The 24,635-nt window shown below is 40.8% G+C and overlaps 1 protein-coding gene across 1 annotated transcript in view; it reads right to left on the minus strand.

The window, feature by feature from the left end:
• Nucleotides 1–20,378, minus strand: part of LOC119901311 (cystinosin-like) — a 43,075-nt gene extending 22,697 nt beyond the window's left edge. Inside the window, 5 exon segments of the mRNA XM_038716931.1 lie at nt 16,459–16,632; nt 17,368–17,458; nt 19,909–19,949; nt 19,951–19,988; nt 20,329–20,378. Coding sequence (XP_038572859.1) covers nt 16,459–16,632; nt 17,368–17,458; nt 19,909–19,949; nt 19,951–19,988; nt 20,329–20,347 — 363 coding nt within the window. The 5' untranslated portion in view covers nt 20,348–20,378.
• Between the last annotated feature and the right edge of the window lie 4,257 nt (nt 20,379–24,635).

Here is a 24,635-nt window from a genome sequence, read left to right on the forward strand (position 1 = left end):
CTTTTCCTACAGTAAAATTCTGTGGTTGTACTGCAGTACACCTGGTCCTATGAGTGCTCTGCCGACAGCTAAAACTAGGGCAGCATATATGAAGCACATCGTTAAGGGTTAGTTAGGGAGTGCCTCAGACATCAAAACAATAATTAGTAACTTGCTTTTTATATATTTGTATATTTATATACACATACAGTACATAACCTGTATTTTTACAATGTCTTTCAAATTTCATATCAACGTTAGGTTGGGATGCATTGCAGAACACAGTATTTCTCATGTGGCGTGATATTTGAAATTTTTTTTTTTTGAGCATTTCAAATTTGGATTGACTGGAGTACTTGTACAGTTCAAATGCAAAGTTACAATGCCCACCTGCCTTGCAAAATTCATAGCTATCTGTAGCCCAAGCCTCTTGATATGTATATATGGTGTATATACAGTATCTCAAAAAAGTGAGTACACCGGTCACATTTTTGTAAATATTTGATTATATCTTTTCATGCGACAACACTGAGGAAACTGAAGACACTTATCTACAATGTAAAGTAGTGAGTGTACAGCTTGTAAAACAGTGTAAATTTGCTGTCCCCTCAAAATAACACATCACACAGCTATTAATGTCTAAACCGCTGGCAACAAAAGTCAGTACACCCCTAAGTGGAAATGTCCAAATACAAAGACTGAGACAGAAAAATGTTCCTGAGGAGACAATAAAAACACTGGAGCATGAGAAGGTACTTAACTGCAAAAGCAGAATATTTGAAACAACTTTTCATAGACACATTTTCAGTCTTTTCTTCAAAACCTACACTTTTTTGTATTGTTGTTTCATTAGCTCGCTCTCTGATACAATTATTAGGTTATCTAATCAGTATAACTTTTTTAATCAGAATTTTGGAATGAATTCTACGACCAATGCAACAACAGAAATGCTTTTGAAGTACCTAAGGCATGATTTTGGACAGCAACAGTAGGAGAGTGTAGGATGAATAATTGCTTTTGGATGGTCAAGGGAGAATTATCTTCCAGTGAAGATCATGCCTGTCATATTAAAGCAAGCTTCCTTGGGATATGTGAAGTGCAATGTAGTGGAAAATTTCCTCAAATACATGGCTGAATCTGAGCGTATAGTGTTTGAATCATGACAATCAGATTTAATTAAACAGCGTTGACCAAGAAGAATTAATTGAGATCTTAGATTACCACAGCTGCAGAAAGATACCAATAGCCAGCAATGTCAACAAAATCCTCCAGGAGTTTGTCCACAAAACACTTGTCAAAAGAGCATGCCTACATAATTGAACAATGGGCAGAAATACTCAGCACTGCCGGGAACAGCCTTCGGGACCTCACAGCAGTATACGAAAACCAACTGTGAAAAAGGTTGTGAAGTCCCTCACCTTTGAAGAAACAATGAACGTCAACCGGAAGAATATTCAGAAGTACCTCACCACATACTTGAGGAATGCTCATACGTAGCATCTATGTTTGTTCCTCAGGTTCTGAGATGAACAAGGTGATTGAGTCTAATGTGTGGGTAATGGTTATCATTTAATCTAGTCCAGATAGTATGTGTGTGTGCTTTTCACACACAATTTCAGTTTCACAGAATGATTAATATTATTTCCCTGTATAATGTAGTGTCCTCAAGTCAAACCTTGCAAAAGATTGAAACAGATAGCTCTACACAATAATGGTAATGTATTCATAGTTGTTACCTAGATTTGTTAAGGATAACACCATAGGACACAATAGCATTATCCTATTGAGACCAAGGAGGGCAACGATGTACATTTAAATAACTTTTGTTGGCAGAGAATCTTGTCTATGAAGGTCTATGAAAACAGTGTTTAGCTTTGTTTGTTTGTTTTAGAGCTAAGCAATTGTTATGTAAAGTTAATACTACCAAAGTAACATATTTGCTGGCATTTGTTTATGTCACTTAAGGTAATCTTAATTATCTTAATCTTATAATCTAATCAAGTATACATGCCAAAAGTAAGCATAGTCATGGTGTAAAGATCTAATAATGATCATAAGTAGAAGAATGAGCAATTCTACAATTGCTATAGTGTTCTCTTGCTCTGGAACACCATGAACACAACATGTTACAAAAAGAACACCATCACACCTTCACTGTGGTATTTGCTGCATGGCTACTGCAGTGAATGTTAGTGTATTTTTCAGGAGTTAACGATCCTCTTTCCGCAATAACTGTTTGAAACCAGAAAATGTAAACTTATGTTTGACATAAGTTCTGTTGTAACATTTGTTTATATAGAACATCATGTTATTGAATGTTCAACCCTCACTCAAAACAACCTTGTCATGGTATTTCTAAGCAAAATCATCAGACATATCAATTTACACACAATACCTACAGCAACATAATTTATTCATTAGCGTACACAGTAGCATACACTTGTTCTTAGGTAACAAACAATCTTGTTTGTTTCAAATAATTCATGTTCTTTCATTGACAACGTATTGAACAATGTAGTACTGTACTGTTACTGTGTATATGGTGCAAATATTACAGTTGCATCTCTACATACAAGTTACATGAATTTAATGAAACATTTTATTATAATACATTAATATTTAACACTAGCTTTTTTGGGGTGTGTTTGTACTTCGATATGAATCAAGGACGTCACTGTGTTGAAAAGTGGTGTGGACACAGGGGTTCAAATTAGGGGTGTGACGATACACTTAGCTCACATGCACGATTTACAATATTGGGTTCATGAGAACAAGACAAGAAGATATTTTAACACTATTTTGATGAAATATTTAATGCTGAAATATATAAATGGGGAGTCTGGGGGTCCCCTAGAAATATTTGAGCACTAAACACTTAATTTCCTGCATTCTAGAGTCTGCACCAATTTATGGTAGAATTGTCTTTATTTATATAAAGTGATTCAGATGACAATTCAAATAGAATATAATGCAGTACTCAGCAGCTTGTTTTTTTTAGCCAATGCACATTTGTTTCTTCTATATTTAAATGGCATTGCATGTTCTCTTATAGTATTTTCATTTGTTTCAGTTTTTTAAACATTTGTTTCAAGCACTTTTTCAGAACATACTTAACAAATGCTTCAAAAAAGTGATGGAGATATGTCCCCAGTATCCCCAGCGTAAATTACACCTATGAAATGAATCCAATATTTGTGCACTAAGAACTCTTATAGGGGTGAAATAAAAAAAAAAGTATAAAAACCAAATTGTGCAGTATGAGTTGTTACAATTAGTTACACCTTGGCTAGATAAGGTAATGTAATATACTGTAATATGCCAATTGCTTCAGTGATTATTCATCCTGTTCTGTTTGTGCATCTTAAGGCGGTTTGAAATATAGTATTATATAGTACTGGCAATGGCGCTGCAGACGGCAGTCTCTGGATTACGCTCCGTAGTGCTTTTTGTGTTTTTGTTCAACGCCGTTTTCTGCCATCCCTTTCTGGTAACATTTACCAGAGAAGAGCTCTTAAATATTGGACTGTCAACTGCTCATACTATTCCACCACTCCTTAACGAACCCGGATCTTTCCCGGAGTTATTAGTTGGAGGAGCAGCAGCTCTGTTTGGGATCCTATGGAAACGGCGCAGGGGAAAACGAGCCGGTGCGCTGGTTAAACTGAGACAACGGGGTTTACCCACTGCGCTTCCTTTAATTCACCTGGTGAATGTTCGCTCTCTAGCCAACAAAATTGATGAACTGCTTCTCTCCAACAGTACTAACTCGGACTTCTGCAGATCTGCCGCCCTCTGTTTTATCTAATCCTGGCTCTCTGAGCACATCCCGGAAAGCGCACTTCGCATACCGGGATTTAATGTCATCCGTCCGGATCGCGAAAGGGAGTTCACGGGAAAACAAGGGGAGGTGCACAGATGTCACAGTGTTGGAAATATCATACAGCCCTCACTTAGAGACATTATTTATAAACTAAACCTTTTTATTCACCGCAGGAGTTTTCCTTGTTTGTCCTGGTCGCTGTTTACATTCCACCTCAGGCCTGTGTTAGTGAAGCGTTACTACACCTGGCCGTCCAGATAACTACCGTGGAGAAAAAACATCCAGACTCCCTGCTTATTGTTTTTGGGGACTTCAACAGAGCAAACCTCAGCCACGAACTCCCAAAGTACAGACAGCACCAGGGACACTAACACACTGGACCACTGCTACACAACATTAAAGGACGCCTATCAATCTGTTCCCCGTGCAGCCTTGGGACTCTCTGATCACTGTCTGGTTCATCTTATCCCGACACACAGGCAAAAACTGAAATCTGCTAAACCTGTTGTAAAGACTGTGAAAAGATGGACCAACGAGTCAAAGCTGCTTTGACTGTACTGACAGGAGTGTTTTTGAGGCTGCAGCCACTGACCTGGACGAACTAACTGACACTGTGACATCTTACATCAATTTTTGTGTGTGCCGACTAAAACCTTCCGCACATACAACAAACAAAAACCCTGGTTCACAGCGAAACTCAGGCAGCTTCGTCGACCAAGGAGGAGGCCTTCAGAAGTGGGAACAGAGTCCTGTACAACCAGGCCAGGAACACACTGACTAAAGTCGTCAAAGCAGCAAAGAGGAGCTACGCCGAGAAGCTAAATAACAGCTTTGCAGCCAACAATCCTGCGTCAGTGTGGAGAGGACTGCGGACACTCGCCAACTACAGGAGACCATCCCCCAACACTGCTGGTACTCAACATCTGGCAAACGAGCAGAATGGCTTTTATTGAAGGTTTGATAAACCCACAGTCACACCTCTCCCCCGCTTCAACACCATCTTCAAACAGTCACCTTCCCCCTCTTACACACTGCCACTCCCCCTCTCTGACCCCTCATCTGCACTCATGATCTGTCAAGAGGACGTGAGCCACCTCTTCCAAAGGCAGAAGATCAGGAAAGCTCCTGGCCCCAACAGTGTGTCTCCATCTTGCCTGAAAATCTGTGCAGACCAGCTGGCCCCCATCTTCACACAGATCTTCAACAGATCACTGGAGCTGTGTGAAGTTCCCTCCTGCTTCAAACACTCCACAATCACCCCAAAAAACCCTCCATCTCTGGACTAAATGACTACAGGCCCGTAGGTCTGTGGATGATGCTGTCAACTTGGGTCTGCATCACATCCTGCAACACCTTAGCGCTCCAGGGACATATGCAAGGATCCTGTTCATGGACTTCAGCTCGGCGTTCAACACCATCATCCTGGACATCCTGAGCACCAAACTCACCCAGCTCACTGTGCCAGCCTCCACCTGTCAGTGGATCACAAACTTCCTGACTGACAGGAGTCAGCAGGTGAGGCTGGGGAACATCACATCCAGCACCCATTGTAGACACTGTATACCAATCCACCTACTTCAAGTCATAACTCCTGTACAAAGTACTTATACTTATTTATTCCAGCATCCTTTGCACTATGCTTCATTGCACTGTGAACATGTACCTGTATATCACAACCACCTCCGACATGTACATACTCCTGCATCCTTTGAACTCTGCTCTCTGCACTATTTGTCAATATGTCTATATTGTTTTGTCCCCCCCCATAGTGTGTATATTTGTGTTGTCTACACTGAAGTCTGTGTCTGATTTTATTTTACTATTGTGATTTTGTATTTTTGTATGAGTAAGCACATTGTGAGCAATGTACAATCCTGAGTCAAATTCCTCGTATGTGTACACATACCTGGCAATAAAAGCTGATTCTGATTGAAAGCAGCAGGGATAAAGAGTTGGGCTCCGGTTTGTTTTTCCTCGTCCCGGTGATCAGCGCATCTGGGTGATGTAAGTTTAATGTGCATTAGCATGTCGGATGTTTCCATTTACATAACTTTACACTACAACAGCTGCGCAACGCCGACACACAGACATGGTCCTCATACACAACTGTCTTTCCGTAGCTGTTGTAACATTCACCAAAGTCCTTTTAGGCTGACCAGAAACCTGCAGCGGGTCTTCCAGCTCCACTGTTTAATTAGCGCTTGCCATACTGTGAGTGCCACCGTCCTCGGCCTCAACCGCCACTTGTCACATGTCTCTGGCTTTCTGAATTTCAGACACTTTCACATTCTTAAGCGATGAGCTAGCGTTAGCTTGTTAGTAGCACATCAGAGACGTTTTGTTTCCTTTACTAACTGACTGATTCGCGCAGAGCTTGGATGCCAGAGCTTGTGCACCGCGAACACTCCACAGTCCAGAGCGTAAAGCGAAACACTGACGTAAAGAGTAACATGACGAGAACAAATTTAAGACCTTTGTATTTAATACTTTGGTAATGGAATTTAATAATAATAATCCTTATTTGTAGAGCACTTTTCAAAAACAAGTTACAAAGTGCTTTAACAAGTGTAAAGAATAATACAAAAAAAAAAGATAAGAGCATGAAAATTTAATATAAAATTAGTAAAATACAATAAAATAAAAGGGATAAAATAAAGTCAAATAAGATCGGGAAAAGCTCTCCTATAAAAGTATGTTTTAAGAAGGGACTTAAAAGAGTTCACTGACTCAGCCGACCTGATTTCCTCGGGCAGGCTGTTCCAGAGCCTCGGGGCCCTGACAGCAAACGCTCTGTCCCTACTTTTAAGGCCTTATTTTTGGAATATGAAATTTAAGACTAATACTTTTAAGATCCCGCGGGTACCCTGAGCAAATCAATTACTCTTTCACCCACACCCCCCGGCCATCTGGGAGGGGGGGTGGGACTGGGTTCTTAATTTCCAACAAATGGAAATTCACACAGCTGCTACCCCCGAATCAATATGCCTCCTTCGAATACCATGCCATCTTTGTGTCTGCTCCGGTAAAGGTCTCTGATTGTCATATACCGTCCACTAGGACAAATGGGTAACTTTGTGGAGGAGCTAGACACACTGCTGACCACTATTTCATTCAGTTCATGGTATGCCTACAGGAAAAGCCAATTCTTCCAACACCATTGGTTTCACACCGCCGCAACCTCCGCAACCTGTCTCCTGCTCACTTTGCCTCAGTGGTAGCTTCCGCACTACCCTCCCCTCAACACATTTTCCTCACTTGAGGTCAATGATGCCACACAATCTCTGTGCTCTACACTAAGCTCGTGCCTGGATAGCCTGTGTCCTCTATCCACCAAGCCTGCTCGCCCAAACCAGCCCCACCCGTGGCTAACGGATACCATCCGTGGGCTCCGTACTGATCTCAGAGCGGCTGAAAGAAAATGGCGAAAAACCAAAGACCCCGCTGACCTTACGGGCTACCAATTGCTCCTATCCTCCTTCTCAACAAGCATCAGTGCTTCCAAAACTGCGTTCTAAAATAACAGATTAAGCAGTGCCACTGACTTAAAGCGCTACTAAATCCTCCTCCACCAGCACCCACAAACTTGTCTACTGATACCTTTGCTGCCTTCTTCACAGGCAAAGTGGAGGCTATAACTAGCCAATTCTCTGAAACACTCAAACTCAACCATTGTAGCAGTCCTACTATCTTTTCCTCTGCCCTCCCAGGTCAGTGGTTGTTCACTCTCCTCGTTTACTCCTCTCACAGAGAGAAAAGTATCAGAACTCTTGACCCATAGCCGTCCAACTACATGCCCACTGGACCCGATTCCTACGAATCTCCTCCAAGCCATATCTCCTACTGTGGTCCCGACAATCACTCATGTGATAAATACTTCTCTGGCTTCAGGAACCTTCCCGACCACTTTCAAAAAGGGCTTGGGTTACACCCTTGCTCAAAAAGCCCTTGACCCAACTCAAGTTGAGAACTATCGACCAGTGTCTCTTCTACCTTTTTTTATTCAAAACTATTGAACGGGCAGTATTCAAACAGGTCTCAGAATTCCTCTCAGGGAATAACCTCCTAGATCCATATCAGTCTGGTTTTAAGAGTGCCCACTCTACTGAAACGGCTCTTCTGTCTGTAACAGAAGCCCTAAGGTCAGCTAAAGCTGCAGCCCAATCCTCGGTTCTTATCCTGCTTGACCTATCAGCTGCATTTGACACAGTCAACCACAGGATCCTGCTATCCGCTCTCTCAGCAATGGGCATCTCGAGTAAAGCACTCCTGTGGTTCGAATCCTACCTCTTGGGGCAATCCTACAATGTTTTGTGGCAAGGACAATTATCCTCCTCCCACTGCCTCTCCACAGGGATGCCCCAAGGCTCAGTGCTTGGGCCCCTTCTCTTCTCAATTTACACCACCTCACTGGGGTCGATCATTCGCTCGCACGGCTTCTCTTACCACTACTACGCAGACGACAAACAGTCACCTTCCCCCTCTTACACACTGCCACTCCCCCTCTCTGACCCCTCATCTGCACTCATGATCTGTCAAGAGGACGTGAGCCACCTCTTCCAAAGGCAGAAGATCAGGAAAGCTCCTGGCCCCAACAGTGTGTCTCCATCTTGCCTGAAAATCTGTGCAGACCAGCTGGCCCCCATCTTCACACAGATCTTCAACAGATCACTGGAGCTGTGTGAAGTTCCCTCCTGCTTCAAACACTCCACAATCACCCCAAAAAACCCTCCATCTCTGGACTAAATGACTACAGGCCCGTAGGTCTGTGGATGATGCTGTCAACTTGGGTCTGCATCACATCCTGCAACACCTTAGCGCTCCAGGGACATATGCAAGGATCCTGTTCATGGACTTCAGCTCGGCGTTCAACACCATCATCCTGGACATCCTGAGCACCAAACTCACCCAGCTCACTGTGCCAGCCTCCACCTGTCAGTGGATCACAAACTTCCTGACTGACAGGAGTCAGCAGGTGAGGCTGGGGAACATCACATCCAGCACCCATTGTAGACACTGTATACCAATCCACCTACTTCAAGTCATAACTCCTGTACAAAGTACTTATACTTATTTATTCCAGCATCCTTTGCACTATGCTTCATTGCACTGTGAACATGTACCTGTATATCACAACCACCTCCGACATGTACATACTCCTGCATCCTTTGAACTCTGCTCTCTGCACTATTTGTCAATATGTCTATATTGTTTTGTCCCCCCCCATAGTGTGTATATTTGTGTTGTCTACACTGAAGTCTGTGTCTGATTTTATTTTACTATTGTGATTTTGTATTTTTGTATGAGTAAGCACATTGTGAGCAATGTACAATCCTGAGTCAAATTCCTCGTATGTGTACACATACCTGGCAATAAAAGCTGATTCTGATTGAAAGCAGCAGGGATAAAGAGTTGGGCTCCGGTTTGTTTTTCCTCGTCCCGGTGATCAGCGCATCTGGGTGATGTAAGTTTAATGTGCATTAGCATGTCGGATGTTTCCATTTACATAACTTTACACTACAACAGCTGCGCAACGCCGACACACAGACATGGTCCTCATACACAACTGTCTTTCCGTAGCTGTTGTAACATTCACCAAAGTCCTTTTAGGCTGACCAGAAACCTGCAGCGGGTCTTCCAGCTCCACTGTTTAATTAGCGCTTGCCATACTGTGAGTGCCACCGTCCTCGGCCTCAACCGCCACTTGTCACATGTCTCTGGCTTTCTGAATTTCAGACACTTTCACATTCTTAAGCGATGAGCTAGCGTTAGCTTGTTAGTAGCACATCAGAGACGTTTTGTTTCCTTTACTAACTGACTGATTCGCGCAGAGCTTGGATGCCAGAGCTTGTGCACCGCGAACACTCCACAGTCCAGAGCGTAAAGCGAAACACTGACGTAAAGAGTAACATGACGAGAACAAATTTAAGACCTTTGTATTTAATACTTTGGTAATGGAATTTAATAATAATAATCCTTATTTGTAGAGCACTTTTCAAAAACAAGTTACAAAGTGCTTTAACAAGTGTAAAGAATAATACAAAAAAAAAAAGATAAGAGCATGAAAATTTATATAAAATTAGTAAAATACAATAAAATAAAAGGGATAAAATAAAGTCAAATAAGATCGGGAAAAGCTCTCCTATAAAAGTATGTTTTAAGAAGGGACTTAAAAGAGTTCACTGACTCAGCCGACCTGATTTCCTCGGGCAGGCTGTTCCAGAGCCTCGGGGCCCTGACAGCAAACGCTCTGTCCCTACTTTTAAGGCCTTATTTTTGGAATATGAAATTTAAGACTAATACTTTTAAGATCCCGCGGGTACCCTGAGCAAATCAATTACTCTTTCACCCACACCCCCGGCCATCTGGGAGGGGGGTGGGACTGGGTTCTTAATTTCCAACAAATGGAAATTCACACAGCTGCTACCCCCGAATCAATATGCCTCCTTCGAATACCATGCCATCTTTGTGTCTGCTCCGGTAAAGGTCTCTGATTGTCATATACCGTCCACTAGGACAAATGGGTAACTTTGTGGAGGAGCTAGACACACTGCTGACCACTATTTCATTCAGTTCATGGTATGCCTACAGGAAAAGCCAATTCTTCCAACACCATTGGTTTCACACCGCCGCAACCTCCGCAACCTGTCTCCTGCTCACTTTGCCTCAGTGGTAGCTTCCGCACTACCCTCCCCTCAACACATTTTCCTCACTTGAGGTCAATGATGCCACACAATCTCTGTGCTCTACACTAAGCTCGTGCCTGGATAGCCTGTGTCCTCTATCCACCAAGCCTGCTCGCCCAAACCAGCCCCACCCGTGGCTAACGGATACCATCCGTGGGCTCCGTACTGATCTCAGAGCGGCTGAAAGAAAATGGCGAAAAACCAAAGACCCCGCTGACCTTACGGGCTACCAATTGCTCCTATCCTCCTTCTCAACAAGCATCAGTGCTTCCAAAACTGCGTTCTAAAATAACAGATTAAGCAGTGCCACTGACTTAAAGCGCTACTAAATCCTCCTCCACCAGCACCCACAAACTTGTCTACTGATACCTTTGCTGCCTTCTTCACAGGCAAAGTGGAGGCTATAACTAGCCAATTCTCTGAAACACTCAAACTCAACCATTGTAGCAGTCCTACTATCTTTTCCTCTGCCCTCCCAGGTCAGTGGTTGTTCACTCTCCTCGTTTACTCCTCTCACAGAGAGAAAAGTATCAGAACTCTTGACCCATAGCCGTCCAACTACATGCCCACTGGACCCGATTCCTACGAATCTCCTCCAAGCCATATCTCCTACTGTGGTCCCGACAATCACTCATGTGATAAATACTTCTCTGGCTTCAGGAACCTTCCCGACCACTTTCAAAAAGGGCTTGGGTTACACCCTTGCTCAAAAAGCCCTTGACCCAACTCAAGTTGAGAACTATCGACCAGTGTCTCTTCTACCTTTTTTTATTCAAAACTATTGAACGGGCAGTATTCAAACAGGTCTCAGAATTCCTCTCAGGGAATAACCTCCTAGATCCATATCAGTCTGGTTTTAAGAGTGCCCACTCTACTGAAACGGCTCTTCTGTCTGTAACAGAAGCCCTAAGGTCAGCTAAAGCTGCAGCCCAATCCTCGGTTCTTATCCTGCTTGACCTATCAGCTGCATTTGACACAGTCAACCACAGGATCCTGCTATCCGCTCTCTCAGCAATGGGCATCTCGAGTAAAGCACTCCTGTGGTTCGAATCCTACCTCTTGGGGCAATCCTACAATGTTTTGTGGCAAGGACAATTATCCTCCTCCCACTGCCTCTCCACAGGGATGCCCCAAGGCTCAGTGCTTGGGCCCCTTCTCTTCTCAATTTACACCACCTCACTGGGGTCGATCATTCGCTCGCACGGCTTCTCTTACCACTACTACGCAGACGACACGCAACTCTACCTATTCTTCCCGCCAGGCAATCCCACTGTCTCGGCGCGGATCACGGACTGTCTAACATATCTGCATGGATGAAGGCTTGCCACCTTCAACTAAACCTCTCTAAGACTGAACTCTTGGTCATTCCAGCCAAGCTGGTGAGAAACTTGGGTGTCATGATTGATGACCAGCTGTCCTTTTCAGACCATGTTGCTGCTGTCTCTCGGTCATGCCGCTTTGCTATATACAACATAAGGAAAATTAGGCCCTACCTCTCTCAGTACGCCACCCAGCTTCTGGTACAGGCCATGGTTATCTCTCGCATTGACTATTGCAATACCCTCCTAGCAGGTCTTCCAGCTTGTGCGTTGAAACCCTTACAAACTGTTCAGAACGCAGCAGCGCGTCTGGTTTTTGATCAACCCAAAAGGACTCATGTCACTCCATTACTCCATTGCTCCCTGTGGCCTCCAGAATCAAATTCAAGTCACTAATGACTGACTAATGGGTCTGCGCCCATCTACCTAAACTCCATAATATAAACATACGTTCCTTCTCGGCCTCTACGCTCCTCCAACGAACGCCGCCTGGCTCTGCCATCCCTTCAAGCAATCCCAGTCCCGGCTATTCTCATCTGACACCACGATGGTGGAACGAGCTACCACACGCCATCAGAGCAGGGGCGTCCCTCTCTAATTTCAAGAAGCTCTTGAAAATTCATCTCTTCCGAGAACACTTCCTCACACCTCTAACTCCTAACCTCTAACATGCACTTCCTGTGCTCTTCTTTTTCTATCCCCTACAATGATCTTGTATTGATTGCACTTTTTGTTAACTCTTACTTCCTTCCCTAGGTATCCACCCCATTGATGTGATATGTACTGTGAGCTCTTACTAGTATTTATTGCTGCTCTTACTAGTATGTATTTCAGTTTTTCTTTTTTAATAAATTTGCAAAAATTTCTACATTTCTGTTTTTTTCTGTCAAGATGGGGTGCTGAGTGTACATTACTGAGAAATAAAATGAACTTTTTTGATTTTTGGAAAATGGCTGTAATGAAACAAAGAGTGAAAAATTTAAAGGGGTCTGAATACTTTCCGTACCCACTGTAGATCTGTAGTTGATGCTCTGTTGATGCTTGTATGTTGTTCCTCAAATGTAAGTCGCTTTGGATAAAAGCGTCTGCCAAATGAGTAAATGTAAATTGAAAGAAAGTAAATTTGTTGGGTTGTATATGCTATATAGACAGGGGCCTATAATTCTAATTTTCCTTTAATTCAAGGACTGTGTCACTATTGTATCCACCATGAATGCCTGTATTTCAGATGTTGTGCAATAAACAATTCAGAGCATATTTATGTATAGTGGTAGGCCTATTTAGCTTTTTCTCAAAGATTTATTCCTTCAGCTCATCCATAATCATTTGACGAAGTCTTAGATAAAGGTCAGTAATTTCATACAGATCAGACATTGCCAGGTTGTGATCAAGTTCCATACATAAGGGAAACACATTCTCGCAATGGGTTTAGACTGCACAGTGATATTTGAATCGGAATATCGGATTAATTCTCTAATAGAGTTCAAGTTATTGTAATGGGGCCCAAGCACCTCTGAGAGGCATTATCTAAAGATAGTTACTCTCAATGGCATCGCCCTGTCCTCCAGCACCACTGTGAGGAATCTCGAATTCTCTTTGATCAGGACATGCCCTTTAATGCTCACATTAAGCAAACTTCAAGGACCGCCATTTTTCACCTACGTAATATTGTAAAAATCAGGAACATCCTGTCTAAAAATGATGCATAAAAACTACTCGATGCATTTGTTATTTCTAGGCTGGATTACTGCAATTCCTTATTATTAGCCTGTTCGAATATTTTCATTAAGACTCTTCACCTGATCCAGAAGGCTGTGGCGCATGTTCCCGAAAGGAAAAAGAGATCAGATTTCTCCTGTTTAGCTTCTCTGCACTGGCTTCTGTAAAATCCAGAAGAGAATTTAAAATCATTCTGGTCACCTACAAAGCTCTTAATGGTCAGACACCATCATATATTAAAGAGCTCATACTACCTTACTACCCGACCAGAGCACTTCGCTCCCAGAATGCAGGGTTACTTGTGGTTCCTAGAGTCTCCCAAAGTAGAATGGGAGGCAGAGCGTTCAGCTATCAAGCTCCTCTCCTGTGGAACCAGATTCCAGTGTGGGTTTAGGAGGCAGACACCATCTCCGCCTTTAAGAGTAGGCTTACGACTTTCTTCTTTGATAAAGCTTATAGTTAGGGCTGGCTCAGGTGACCATTTTGTTATGCTGCTATAGGCTTAGACTGCCGGGGGACTTCCCATGATGCACCAAGCTCCGCTATCCTCCTCTTTCTCTCCCTCTGTACACAACCTCATCCCATTAATGCATGTTGCTAACTCGATTTCCTCCCTTTCCCATAGTCTTGTGCTTTCTCGTCCCCTTCCTTTGTCCTCCTATAGCTTTCTGCAGTTGTTTCTTGAGCTGTAGTTTGGACAACCTTTGCTACAATTGTTATTACTATTCCTATTGTTATTATCTAGCATTACTATAAATATTTCTACCATTATTCATTCAGTCTGTACTACTATTACCAGTCTTTAAACAGTCTGTACTGAATATTGTGGTGGTTGCTCCCCCCTCCTCTCCCTATAATCGGCGCATTGTTGCTGCTGAATTATGACCACAACTACTAAAATTTTACATGTTGATTAAAATCAATGCACAACTAACATTACTGATTTTCACTCGCACACTATACAAGCACAGCAACACATGCCTGGCTAGCTTCCTCTCATCATTCTTCAAAGGACATCTTCATGACGAGTGACGTTATCACAGCAGCAAAGTTAGGTCTTTTGCAGTGCAATGTGTGTGTGTAGTGAGTGTGTGGGTGAGCAATGTGAGCGCGAGCAATAGAAAGTGACTGTGAAAGCGAGAGAGTAAGTTGTCAGTCTGGCAGTAAATGTACATGTAGGTCACAGTGTGTCAGTTAATAAAAGTCTGTCTGTTGTTTCCACAACTGCTGTTGAAATGAACCCTTAGCAGGATTTGAGGGGATGGAGTCACATGACTACACACATAGTAGTATGTTTTTAAGGGGAAAGTACATGAACTACAACATTACTGTTGTGTATTTTTGTTATAATTTTATTGTTGCATTATCTCATTTATATTTTAAAGGCATGTTTCAAAAGGTCAAATCGTTATATAATGTTTTTTTCTTTAACCAAAAGCAATTTGCACTCTAAGACATCAAAAGACCAGGATAAAAAGTCTAAAAGAGGTAAGGATCTAGGTGCGAGAAGGGAGGATGATATTATCTGGAGAATGCTTAGCTTACTGACAGACTTAGCAGGGCCATGAGTAATTATCTGTAACCAAAAAATAGGCAGTATAACCCAGAAAGTAAACATCACCGCTGAGAAAGGGAGATAATGAGCATTTTATGCCAAAAAAGGCCACCTCCAAGAAATAATGATCATTCTGTGCCAAAAAAAAACACTTTCAAAGGGCTACTTTGGAAAACCCCTAAGATTCTGTTGAGAAACATTTATTTATGAAATATATTGAAATGTATTGAAAAAGGTCTTTTTACGCACCATGGTTCATTTAAAATGATTGTGTAATCAGAAAATGTTAACCTTTTAAAAAATACAATTTGACCTTCTGGAGGTTCTAATGGTAAATTGTATGACAAGATCAAACTAAAAATATAAAAACAATGTTGTGGCGAAGTTATATAGTTAAAAAAAGTTAATTTTAACAGACAAAAGTAAAATAATTAATAAAAATTGGTTAAATTTGTACAAGAGGCCACTAGATGGCAGTAGAAATTCACCATCGCAATGTGCCAGAAAGGCATATATAGAGGAGATCATGTACACACCCCACCTAAATGGGAGGAGATTGAGGATTATTAAAGAAGGTGTTCACGACTGTAGTTACTCAAAATGTAATTGAAGAATAACAGCGGTACAAACATAAAAACGCTCTTAGAGCTGTGGGTCTTTCCTGTGCCATTGTTGCTGGACTCGTCTGCTGCAGTGGTCTGTGTGACTGTAAGGACGGATGGCTCTGTGAGCTGAATGGCCGGCCGGCTCATTAGCTTTCCCCACTGGCACTTGTGGAGCTCCCGAAAACGTCTGAGCACATTTTCAATTTGCCATCAATTTCCATCACTGCCAATATTCAAAGTCTACACAGTTGATTTCTCGCCTTCTCAGAAATGGATTTAGAGATAAAATAGTGTAAGAAACTTGTAAAAAAAAAAAAACTCTGCTTAATGTTTTTTACATTAGGCACAGTTGTGTCTGTGTGTGGTTGTGTTTAAACCCAAATTAGAGGTATATGTGTGAGATCTGTGTCAGATAACAGTGCGAGTTAAACAGAGTTTATTAACAGGCAACAATGGGTCTGTGTGGAGCATAACATTACTAACATCACTTCAGCAATGGCTGAGAACTATGGTTACAATAATAAGAGTCACCTGAGGGAGCAAACAATGGATTAGTGTCGAGGACTAAAGAAAGAAAGAAAGAGCATTGCAAGAGTGAGATTAAAGGGACGCCAACTCTGCTGAATCAACTACCTATTATGTTAGTCTCTGGCAAGACAGTTGCAATATTATGTGAATATTTTCTGTACTACAGTGTTAGCTGCCAGACATCATTGTCCATAAGACAAACCCCTGTTCATTTATTCTACTTACTGGATAATATGATTTTGTGCTGGACTGATGGAACAGCGGACAGGTTGGAATTAATGAAAACAGAAAACGTTACGTCTCATGTCACATATACCAACCTGTTGAGGTCTGTGTTGTTGCTAAGCACATATGTAGTCACCTGACCGACATCATGGGTAGTCACATTGAAACTGACTGAGGTTGCCTCCAGTGGCAGCAACACCTAAACAAAAACAACATAAACCCAAGAGGTTTTAGTCAACAACTTGGTAAGTATTAAGTACATATGTAAACATGATGATTGTCTCCATGACATTAATCTTGAACTCAGTATACGCAATGTTGAGTAATATTGAATTTCACATGGTTTAAGCGCACAGAGATGTGCTCTGGTCTTTGTATTTGAGGCATTTTAATCTCTTTTCTGGACAACAATGGAGCTGTTTGGCACAGAGAAATTTTTATTTCTTGTTTCACCATTTTAATTCTAGCCACCTTATTTTACTGTTTCCTCACTACTTGAATCTTCTGACTTTGCTTTTCCCTTCAGTTCTTGTCAATGATGTATCCTATCAAAAAGATTGAAAACAACTTGGTACCGAATGACATCTGCATTAGGTGTGTTCATTGTTGCAGTACCTATACTGTGTTCGTAAAATATCCCCCCTGTCTGTGTCTTGTAACGCAGATAGTATCTCACTGTGTCTGCAAAATGGGTCACCGAATAAACCTGGGCGGCCGTTAACATGCCTGGGCGGCCCGCCCAAGTAAAGTCTATATGTCGGAAACACTGATCACATCTGGGTGTTGCATGTACAACAGACCACACAGATACAAAACCATGTCATCCATCCCCATCCATCCACCCAGACTAGCCCAGAAGAAGACTAGTTTGAAAGTATGTTTCCCTGCTGCAATATGCAGTATAACGTTTTCTTTTTTGTGTGCCATGAGTTACCTGGTCAGGCACTGTGATTATAGATGAGTAGTTCCATTTGGAGCTGTAGGTTACATTTAAGTGAATCACAGCTGAATTGTTGATGGGGGAACTAGAAAAAGACACAAAAATCCAATCAGAACAACAGTGATCATGACAGTTACTTTTACAAACTGGATTGCTGAGTATATATGCTTTGTAGATTTGTCATTAGGCAAAAATCAGTACATCAGCAGCTTCAATACAGCTGTGTATTACAGTGGTTTAGTACTGTGCATAGTGTGAGTGTTGTATAAGATGTTACATGGCTAGTGCAGAAAAGACACAGCTAAAACGCATGAATTGACACTTTAAGTAAAACTGAATTGAAACATCTCCTGCGATAGACTGGCGACCTGTCCAGGGTGTACCCCACCTTTTGCCCAATGTAAGCTGGGATTCGCTCCAGCCCCCCACGACCCTGTACACAGGATAAGCGGTTGACGATGGATGGATGAAACACATCTGGTTTGACATGTTTTTCAGTTTAAGCTGCCACTGTAGGACTATAGCATGCCACTCACAACCACAGTCGTAGTTTAGAGGGCAAAGCTACAGCTTTTAAAACAATATCAGAAATTTAATTTGCCCTAGCTAACAGAAGTGTGTCAAATCTCGGATTGAACTAGACTGAATTTAAGAATGACACCCTGCCTTAAGGGTTACGGAAACAAAGTTCATAGATAAGTCCAAGATTAAATGATTTATTAAAAGCTTCTTTCTTCTCATGTTTTTATTTACAGCATTATATGTTAATATTTATAGACTGTATATTAACGTAGGGTGAGAAAACCAGTAGTTCAATGAGTGACATTGAGCTCTCTCTAAAAAGTGAAAATGGTATGATCCTTGTTTCAGAACGCTGATGCAAAGATTCAACAGAGTTTGGCAGCCCATTCATGGGATCAGACATCACCACAGCCTGATTAAATTTGCCAAACAGAATGTTAAAGGGGAAGTGGATATTTTGTACACAGTTTGACACTAGTGTCACAAACTGACATCTTTTAAAAGGATTTGCTCAGGGTTAAGGAGACAGAATTACTAACACTAATACTTTCCGTACCCACTGTATATCGGTGCGTTTAGTGGTCAACATGTTCAACTTTTCACAGAGCCGACGTGCTTGTCAGTCACTTTTTGTTAACCAATCACAGCTTGAATGGGGCATGACATTAAATAAAAGTTTGACGTGTTACAGCAAATTATAAAATGTTGAACAATATAATTATTGAGTTAGGACTTAGAATTAACAAATTAGAGGTCGAATCTAAACTAAATCTAAACCTGCCAGTGTACCAACAGCTGGAGAGATGGACAGACAATAAATTTACATGACCATTTTCACCATACTGCAGAATACACTGCCATCACACACAACTGGCTCTATCAAAACAGCAAGCAAACAACCAACCATATCTGAGGATTTTGCCAAAAGTAAAAAGTACAAGCTTGACAGTGATGTGTGGAAGTAGTGTACTGATGCTGTAACTCGCTACCTAGCAAAAGAAATGGTTTAGTTTTATACCATAAAGAAGAGCCATTTAAGGCCATGCAGCAGACATCTGACAAGTATGAGCTGCCAGGTCAGCTTGAAACAAGATACAGAGGGGATCACATGATACCTAAGAAGTAAAAAGGTTCTCTGGCAGCCTTCTTGGGATAGGCCACCTAAGAGCACCTACCGCAGCCGTGTTCACTGCTGATTAAAAAAGCTGAAGCAGAGATGCTGATGTACCTACAGGAAATGCCTGATGATGGAGAAGAAGACCCACTAATTGGTGGAAAGCTAACTAGGGACAGTTCCCTCTCATGACCAGCTTTGCATGTAAATATTAGTGCATGTGTTACCAGTGCTCCATCTGAATGAGTGTTCAGCACAGTGGGTAGTATTACTCAACCCATTTGTACAGTAAAATGAGTGTTGTAATTGTGTTAAACTCTTTTGAATGTAAAATGGAAATTCTGTGTTTTAGCCTTTTTCAAAATCCAGGTATTGTGATCCGGAACAACTTCATTATTTTATTCCGATTTATAGTAATATTTTATTTGTCTATCATGGCTATTATTACCTAATCAGATAATTCATGGTGACGGCTCAACATCGTGATGTCTGTCAGCCCAACCCTAGTCATCTTTGATACTTTACTTAGGTACATCTGTTCAAACAATTTTTTATGAAGTTATAAGCATGTTGATGAGACAGGACGTCTGTTGTGTTAACTCTCAAGGCTCCTTCATTACATTACATCTGCTGTCATACAGAATACTGACCCTGCTGCATTGCCTATAACAATCAATTCAACTGTGGCCTCTGTGTTTTAAAAAGTAATTACACCTGCTAATCAGAATAGATCATGACAGGTTATACAAATACATTCAGCTCCTACAATCTCCCCTACTCGCTTCCAAGAATACTTACCAGAGCAAAGCAGAACATGCAGTGCAAGAACCTTGTTTTTGGTGTTTTTTGCTATAATGTGACTTTTCTGAAACTGTTGAGGAGACAGTGTTTGAGGTTACCTTGAAGTTATGGTGATGTTGGCTTTAGAATATTCCTCTAGTTGTGACAGCATCAGGAGCAAAGAAATATACTCTGGACTCTGGAGGACAGACAGAAATTGAACAAAATGAACCATCAATCCTAGATGCTCACACAAACATACAGTACATAGGTTGGCATCATAAGAGAATAGACTGGCATCATCATATAGCATTTATTTGCAAATTGTACAATTATTATAATCATGACTGTAAATCTTGAACATTTTTAAAATTGTGATGTTTATGAACATTTAGCTACTACATGTAAAAAATGATTTCCTGTCAAAATACATCCAGCTTCAACTCTTTGAAAACAAACCCTAAATTTTGTCATGTCAAGTCAGTGGCCTCATTGAAATTAATGTTACAGTGAAGCTGGTAAATAGTCATAACAGTCACCAGAGATGTTGTTCAGCATCCACAGGAGGAGCAGGTGAGCAGGTAGCCATCTCTTTTGACAAGACCAGACCAGACATTACTGCAAAATGATGGATACTGCGAACCTAAAAGAACACAATGCACACAAAGCATCCTAGCAATTAAGCAGAGTAATGCCATCTCCATTAATATCGTAAAATAACTGGGACATAACATAGTTACCGGATAATTTCTAGTGAGGCAAGTCAGTTGTCAGGTAACAGTCACTGGACTGACATATATCTATTTTGTTAATTATGTGACATTTAATAAAGCATAATGTTATTACAGTGCAGTGATGCTGTGTTATAGTTTTAACAAAGCTGTACCATAACTTCAGTCCTGCTAGTGTTTACAGCTAACAGCTGATGAGAGTTATTCTGGGTCCGCTCCACTTCAGTACCCTGGCAGAGTTGTACAGGGAGCTGAGTTACCTCCAAGGTAGTCTCCTCTCCATAACAAACGGATCCGGTCATTAAAACATAGCCACATGGCAACGTTACATTAGCCCTGTGGTGAGTGTACACCTAACAGAACACCAATGTAACTCTTACTTTTTATGTAAAAACAGAGCCGTGCTGTTGTTTCACAGCTCTTGACTGGTGAACAACCTGGCAGTGTTTGAGTGTTTTATTCATGTGTTCATTCATATAGTGTGTCAAGCTTATTTTTTATATATAATAGAAAATCTGATGTTAATATTTAGATTTTACTCATGATAGGGACATTTGAGGCTACTGTATGAATGAGCACTTTAGAGAAATAATGATAGTAATTATAATTATATATACATATATAGCGGGTCTATTTGTATAATCAGGAAAGACTATGAAATGGACAGATTTAGCCCGAGTAGTGGTAGTAGTAGTATACTTTATTGTCCTCGAAAGGAAATTTGTTTGTTGATTGAATACTAACAACATATTTTTGTTTTTACATGGTTTGAATTTGGTTGTGGCCCCATGGGGCTTTATAGAACGATAGAGAATGATCAAGAGGTGAATTGGTGCATTATACTTTGTCAATTAAAGCAAGCCAGGCAGCCTTCTGTGTTTGAGAACTGTGGTGTTTTTGGTTTTCTTTTTTGTTTTGTTTTTTTAAAATCGCCCACTAGAGGGCTGCAGCGCCGCAATAACCAGCCTAGTTCAAATGAACGAAATGACTCAAAAAGAGATTAGTTCATTTTAATGAACGACATTTGAAGATTTGAGTCTGTCAAAAGAGTCACCTTTCCCATCACTAAAGCCTTGAATATACTCTGGAAGGGACACGGACTGCTTCTGTTTATACTACCTTCAGCTTGGCGGACACGATTTTTTCGTCATGCGGACCATTGCATACTCGCAGACGCGGAAAGTATAATCAAGGCTTAACTGACTCACGGCAGAGCTTGTGCACCACGAACACTCCACACTCAAGAGCATTAAGCAAACATTGACGTAAACACCAACTGTACTGTTGTACAACAACCAAGTCACTCCAAACGGAGTAAATTGTGAAGTCACACACAGAAAAAACAAAAACAAAAAAAAAAAAGTATGATGTTGGGGCATTTATTTAATCCTACGAACGGAAAGAATATATTAAAGACTTTTGTAATCGAATACTTTAAAGGCGTTATTTTTAGAATTTTTAATACTTTTGTTACTGTATTACTACACTTATGTCAACAACCAGTGAAGAAGCCAAGATGTTAACAGGTAAAAAGCAACACATATTTTTTTACTCTATTTCACCTCTGTTGAACAAAAGTTACTGTAATGTTAGCTTTTAGGCACATCAAAGCTGCATGGGGGGCATTTACAGACTGTGCTCTGCTGAGTTCTTCTGTAAAGCTGTAACATAAATGCTATCCATCTGCTTATGTGTGATAAAGTAATACAATATAATTTTGTGCTATCATTTTTATATTTTCCTGTTTGTATATTTGTGAGTATGCTCATGTATAGTCCAACCTACATTTAGGCAAACTACATATTTCATTTATTGCAGCTTGACATCTAATTTTTGTAAAACTGATGGTCTACCTGAAGAAAAAGTTTTTTTTTTTTTTTTACCTTAAGTGTCAACAAAAGACATGAATTTTGTGGCCTTCTGGCTATAGCCTCCAGGTGCAGTGATAATTGATCAGCCACTGCGTTAACTGATTTATTATATGCGTATATACGTCATCCACATACATTTGGAGACCAGCAAGATTCTGGAAGGTCATTTATAGTGGGTATGCATTGATGTCACTTCCCCTTCTGGAACATGCTGGACTGAGTCGCAAAACATTTGTTACCATGGCTGCGTTAAGCAAACGGAGTAAAACAAGTGATTATTTGCTCAAATTAAAGGCAGTTGGACTCGACAGTGATCCTTACTGCTTACCAAAGAACCAGTAGTCCAGCTCTTTCCCATTTTAGATGTGTTGTTTGGTTTTAGCTGATTCAAGCCAACACTGCTGCTCGTCTTTCTGCCACTCAGTGAGTGTAACTGCGATCTGTGACATCATGTGCATACCCTCTATATAGTCATAGTTTTCACGTGACATCACACTCACCCTTGGAGGGCAAAAGACATTCATTTCCATTGCCTGCCAGCCAATATGCAAGTGATACACTGTTACAGTTTGTTACTTTTTGTGTTGCCAAAATGCTGGATGGTTGTAGTGCTTTCAGATTTACTAATCGAGGAGACAAGCATGGGCTGTGTTAGGTGAGGGATTCCCAGAAGGTAAAAGTAAACATTACTGCAGTCCGGGCGGCCGCAGGGACATGGTGGTTTATAACGGTAGAAATGCAGCAGCGGATGCTGTAACGTTATATGGATCAGATAATCCAAATCAATTTTACAAATAAAATTTGACTGCTTTTGCGGCATTTCTACGGGAGATTCGTGGTGTGAGCCGCTATGTTGGTCCGTTGTTTTGCCTTCTAGGTCACCGTGCATGTCACGTGACTGAAAACTATGAATAGACTACAGAGGGTCAGTCCTAGCATCCTGAGGGATTCATGTTACACAAAAAGGTGAGGTTTTTTTATTGATAATGACACATTGTTCAAAACTTGTAAGATATGATTTAAACCAAGCCAAAGTGTTCTCTGAAAAATTTTACTTTGAAAGTTTGAAAACAAGAACATTATGATTAACTGTATTGAAAGCTTTTTTAAAGGGGAACTTAGGGTTCTCTACAGAGCCCAAATTGCAGTGGGTGTAGATAATTATTTATTTATAAATGATTCATTAATTGCCACAATCTTTTCAAAAACCTTTGAAAAGACAGGCAGGATACTTGTTGGCCGGTAATTATCCACCTGCTCAGCTGCACCAGATTTAAAAATAGGTAGTGATCTTGCTTTTTTCCACATTTCTGGAAACTCTCCACTAGACAAAGAAATGTTGAGCAAGTTAATGGTTCAGGAAATATGTGACAATGCCTCTTCAAAAAGGAAATATCCAGATTCAAAATCTTTTGAATTTACTGATAATCTCAACGACTTGATTTTAGGTGATTTGTTACAGTTCAAATGCCCCATCTTTATCTTCACTTATAGTGTTATCCATGGGCCAGCCGGTCTGTCCAAAGTTATTGGCAGCTCCTCTACTGACTCAATAAAATACTCATTAAAAGCTTATGCAAGTTGTCCACTTTCTGAAATAATTGTATTTTTTTTTTTAAATATTATTCTTCTGTGATTTCAGTAAACTATTCATTTGTTTCCAAATTAGCAAATTATTGCCCTTTGCTTCTGTTATCATATTAATGTAATATTAATACAGATCTTTAGTTACCAGTAAGCAGTATTCATTTAACTCTTTAAAAAAGTGCTTAATTTCTTTGCTTCATTATTTGTGTGATCGACACATTAATCCATGGAAAAGATTTCTTCCTCTTGGAGTTATTTTCTTAAGATACTTGCAAATTATGTGTAGCACTTTGAGATTTCCCTGAAATGTAAAGTGCATTATAAATAAATTTATTATATTTATCAACAATATTCATTAAATCATTACATGCAACGTGCATTTCGATCATCACATTTCAAAATGCTGTCCCATGTTACCCGCATAAGTTCATTCTCCAAACACATTAAAGAGGTGGTATTATACTCATTTTCAGGCTCAAAATCTTATTTAGGGGTTGTACCAGAACAGGTTTACATGGTTTAATTTTCCAAAAATAAAATTGCTGCACTTTGCTGCAGCTCCTCTTTTCACCCTGTGTTAAAAGCTTCGTTATAGCTATGGAGTGATTCATCTGTCTCTACATTCTCTTGTTGGGAGTTGCACATGTGCAGTTCCTA

The sequence above is a fragment of the Micropterus salmoides genome, unplaced genomic scaffold (assembly GCF_014851395.1).
Source record: "Micropterus salmoides isolate LMB-PRFRI ecotype aquatic unplaced genomic scaffold, ASM1485139v1 Ms_hic_scaffold_13, whole genome shotgun sequence".
In the NCBI taxonomy this organism is placed as follows: domain Eukaryota; kingdom Metazoa; phylum Chordata; class Actinopteri; order Centrarchiformes; family Centrarchidae; genus Micropterus; species Micropterus salmoides.